The sequence below is a fragment of the Chenopodium quinoa genome, unplaced genomic scaffold, assembly GCF_001683475.1.
Source record: "Chenopodium quinoa cultivar QQ74 unplaced genomic scaffold, ASM168347v1, whole genome shotgun sequence".
Lineage (NCBI taxonomy): Eukaryota > Viridiplantae > Streptophyta > Magnoliopsida > Caryophyllales > Amaranthaceae > Chenopodium > Chenopodium quinoa.
Window position 1 is genome coordinate 1661228 of NW_018742815.1, and position 4626 is coordinate 1665853.

At 37.3% G+C, this 4626-nt stretch overlaps 1 protein-coding gene across 1 annotated transcript; it reads right to left on the reverse strand.

Annotated features, from left to right (window-relative positions):
• Positions 1-1907: 1907 nt before the first annotated feature.
• LOC110725397 lies at positions 1908-4338 on the reverse strand. Its single transcript, XM_021904880.1, has 4 exons — positions 4141-4338; positions 2207-3447; positions 2066-2125; positions 1908-1970 (listed from the first exon to the last, which is right to left on the reverse strand). The coding sequence occupies exons 2-4, from the start codon at positions 2882-2884 to the stop codon at positions 1908-1910; spliced, it is 801 nt and encodes a 266-aa protein (XP_021760572.1). The 5' UTR covers positions 2885-3447; positions 4141-4338.
• Between the last annotated feature and the right edge of the window lie 288 nt (positions 4339-4626).

Below are 4626 nucleotides of genomic sequence, written 5' to 3' on the forward strand. Positions count from 1 at the left end.
GCGAACGTTATTGCCAAGGGTTACCTGAGTACATTTCTCGAGACATAAAACCAATTTTTGATTTGAAGATTGAGATAAACACAAACCACCTACCTAAGTATAGCCTGCCTTTAGAGACACGGGATTTAATAATGGGGGCGAGTAGAGCTGGAGTCCATGTGATGGAGATTAGAAATAATTTGTCATGCATTGAATTTGAAGTTGATGTGGATGCGAGCATTAAAGCTGCAAGTAGTACCAGGTATTTCAATGTTAAAGTGAGGTCAGAAAAGAGTGATAGATTCACAAATGAAAAAAGGTTTGACAAGGGTTATGTGGTGATTGTTTGGAATACTAGAAGCGCCCATCGTCCATCATTTAAGGAAAATTTTGCCCGTCTGGTTGAGTCTTTTAATCCAATGTTGTTTGTGCTAACGGAGTCTAGGGCTGCACTGCCAATGTTAAATGAAATAACTCAGAATATGGGAGGCAAATACAGGATTGAAGCCTTCGGACCAAACATTGGATTAGGCAGGGTCTTGGTAGCATGGGATTTCAGGGTAGAGCCATATCTCATGCATAGACAATCCACTATATACGGTCGTATCGTATCCCTCACTACAATAGTAAGTTTTCTACTTCCCACCGTATTCTCAAAATTAATTTTACGCAATTAGCAATCACTTAAGCAATATAGTTGATCCAAATTCATTTCTTTGTGTTAATACTACAGCCTAGCTTAGCTACCGACTTAAGCAATATATACCAGCAATTATGGATATGCGGGATGAAAGTGATATTCCGGGGTTCAACTACATGACCTACTAGGATTGGGACTAACTATAACTAAAGTGGTTGTTTTGGTTCAATATTTTGCCAAAAAAGCCTTGATTTATGTAACGAATGTTGTGATTCATGTATTAGTGAAATCGGTTAGGTTTCTTATTCCAATGTTTTGTCAGTAATCTATCTTTACTGAGCCACAACATGTATTTTGTGAAGTTTGTTATTCCTTGTTGGTTGAATTATGGACAATATTATCAAATGCGGGCCAGCCCATTTCAATCGATGCATAAATGTTCCTCGATCATGGGCTAAGGGTGAATTTGTTTGGGGTATTCGCATATTAGCAATAATGAATCAAAGTCCAATAATGTGGGCCAAAGTCCATCAAGGATGTATAAATGTTCCTCATGGGCTAAAGGGTGAATTTGTTTGAATGGTTTGGGGTATTCGCATATTAACAATAATGAATCAAAAGCAAAGACACGGCATGAAGCAACTTGTATCAGAAAAAACTAACCCATTTCAAGAATAAATTCTAAATTAACAATAATGAATCACAAGCAAAAGGCACAACCCAACAAGAAGCAAAAATTGTCGAAGAAAACTAACCCCATTACCAGATTAATTTCAGGATTTACCAATAATGAATCATAAGCAAAGGCACAAGACAGCATGAAGCAAAATGTATCAGAGCAAAGTATAACTAAAGTATCAGAGCAAAACATATCAGACCAAACTGCAAACTAACCCAAAATGTATCAGAGAAAAATGACCTAAAATGAATCCAGAAGCAAAATGAATCAGAGCAAACTAACCCAAAATGAATCATAAGCAAAGGCACAAGACAACATGAAGCATAATGTATCAGAGCAAACTAATAGAGTCAATTCATATTTTACTCAATCCTAATACACTACTCATATATAGCACAACAAATACATCAACAACTTCAGCATTGTGAATTACAAAAACCATAGATATAATCCTAAAAATATGATGATTGATTCATGAGAGTACAATCCCAATAGAGGCCTTGTTGTTCATCCAGCCATCCTAAGTTATAATTTCAGAATTCAAAAGAATCCTCACCGCTTTCTGTGCCAATAACATCCATTTGAGGAGTACATTCACTGTCATCGTCATTAAGATTCAGCTCCATGTTCTCTTCCACACCATGTTCTTCCAGCCAACGTTTCCTTTTTTTCCTGTCAGAGAGGAATGTATTAGAACTAACAACAATCACAAAAATAGCAACTTCTAATGTCGAATAAATCGAAACTTAACTGATAAAAGAGCTTACCATTATATTCCCATTAAAAGACGATGGGTAGTAGGTTTGAAGAATAAATTGAGCAGAATGCTGCAAAATAGCAATCAATTAAGCTTTTTAAGTGCACTAAACTGATTAAATTTAAAGGATTGAAATTAAAACGAAGCATACATCGGGTTGTTTCTCCTTTGGCTGTGCCTTTTTGTAGCCCATTTCTGCAAGGGTTTTGTTCCTGCTACCTTTTGGTCGCCCTCTACGCTTAATCTGTACAACTGGGTCAAGAATAATCGATTTCTTTGGGGCAATAGGTGGTGGTGCATGTTGTTGAGACCAATGAATGTTATCAGCATCAACAGAGAGGTTTGTAACATGTTCTTGGCCAGCTGCAGGAGTGTCATTAGAGTAAGGGGGGTTGTTGTCTTGTTTTTGTACTGAAGCAACTGTTGACCCCACACAACATGACTGTTGCTCTACTTGAGAGCCATCAGCAGGAAAGTGAGTAACTTCTTCAGCTTTGTTGAGAAGATCTTTCTTCTGCTTCAACGCTGCTACTTCACCCTGCAGCTTTTTTAGAGAAGTCAGCACATGGTGAACGGCTTCATCGTCAATACAGGCAGCAATATCAGATATAGGCTCAAAAGTGGTTAGCATTTTATAGGATCTCTTGACTTGTGCCGAGTGAGAGGGATCATGGTAAGGGACTTTAACCCTTGTATGCCTCCGATTTACATCCTTCCGCCACCTCGTAAGTATATATTTCTCAGGTATATCAAAAACCAAGTTCTGATCAAATATCCGGAACATATGTTTGCACAAAATCCCAAATGTTTCAAATTTCTGCAATCGCATGACACTTCTTTGGTCACACAGTCAAACGTGACACGGTAGAACCGTCGGCGATCAGTTATTTTCTCCTCCCTGTATCCTTGTGGAACAATCCATACTCTATCTTCAACCAGATACTGAACAACTGTGTTGGACAACATTTTCTCATCACGACAATAGCAGTACAGGAGTCTTGAAAGCTCAGCCTGTATTTCTTGTAATTTTGTGTCAGTGTAAATCTGTTGAAACAGCTCCTCCAGCTTGAACCCACTCACCAGCCTGCGAACATACTTTGAGCAGTTGTCATCCGCATCAGTTTCATGTAACTTGGTTTTCCGATTAACAAAGCCGTCAAATTAAAAAAACTGTTGATGTTCTCCACTCTTTGAGTAGTTTTCATACCGGCCCAAAAGTAATCTTTCATGAAGGCCGGAACCCACATGTGTCTCTCTTTGAACATATAAGTCAACCACTCATTATTTTCCAGCTTGTAGTACTTAATCAATGCAACCCAATTCTCCTCAAACTCTTCCACGGTGAAGCTTTCATATATCACAATATTCAGCTTATTTTTAAACTCATTGTACCTAATCAATGTCAAGAAATTATAACCACAACCCAAAAAAAAAATTAATTTCTAAAATTAATACATCATCATCACATATTAAACTAAACTTGCAAGTAAACATATTAAACTAAACTTGAGCACTAAACTGATGTATAGTAGCGCATATAATATTAAGTGAAATATGGACTGTACAAAACCATATGTGATTGACAGCTCAGTAGCATATAATATTAACTTGCACTATATCAAATTGTAGTTAATAACTTGCACTATATCAAATTGTAGTGAAATATGGACTGTACAAAACCATATGTGTGATTGAAATATAACCATTGTATTTAACCAAATTGTAGTTAATAACTTGCTCTATATCAAATTTAACATATAATATTTCAAGATATAACTTGCACTACATCAAATAATAGCTTTTTCTCCTTTTATTCATACAGTGAGTCAAAGAGAAAACATTCACTAGATTTAGAGGTAGAATTAGAGGTGAACAACAAGGACATATACTGAGGCTTTCAAATTGCAGTTGGTTTACAGTTACTAACAATATCAATTTCAGTAGTCATTAGTGTACCCTTTGCTTTAGTTGCTACCACTAGCTTTAGTTGCTTAACACCATAACGTGAAAATATATTAACCAAAAACCACATATTAATAAGACAACCTGCATATCAAAGTTAAAGACTTTAATGAGATCACTTACTTCGGGAATTTGCCAAGCTTGTCACCAAATTTCGACATAATATGCCAGATGCACCGCCTGTGTATAGTGTTCGGCATAATTTCTTCCAACGGCTTACGCATCGCAGCAGCTTGGTCTGTAAGGATACCGACCGGGGCTTTATTCCCCATGCAACAAAGCCACTGGCGAAAAATCCATCTGAACGTATCTGAGTCCTCATGCGACACCAATGCACACCCCAACAGAATAGACTGTCCATGGTGATTGACCCCAATAAAATTCACAAACGGCAATTCATACTCATTAGTCAAGTATGTAGCATCAGAACACACTACATCCCCGAAATACTCATAAGCAGCTCGACTACGAGCATCAACCCACAACACATCTTTTAACCGACCTTCATCATCTAAGCGATTAGCATGAAAAAAATTCTGACTATCGGCCATCATATACTCAAAGTATGACATCATAGCAGTCGCATCCCCACCTTCCATCTTAAGGTGA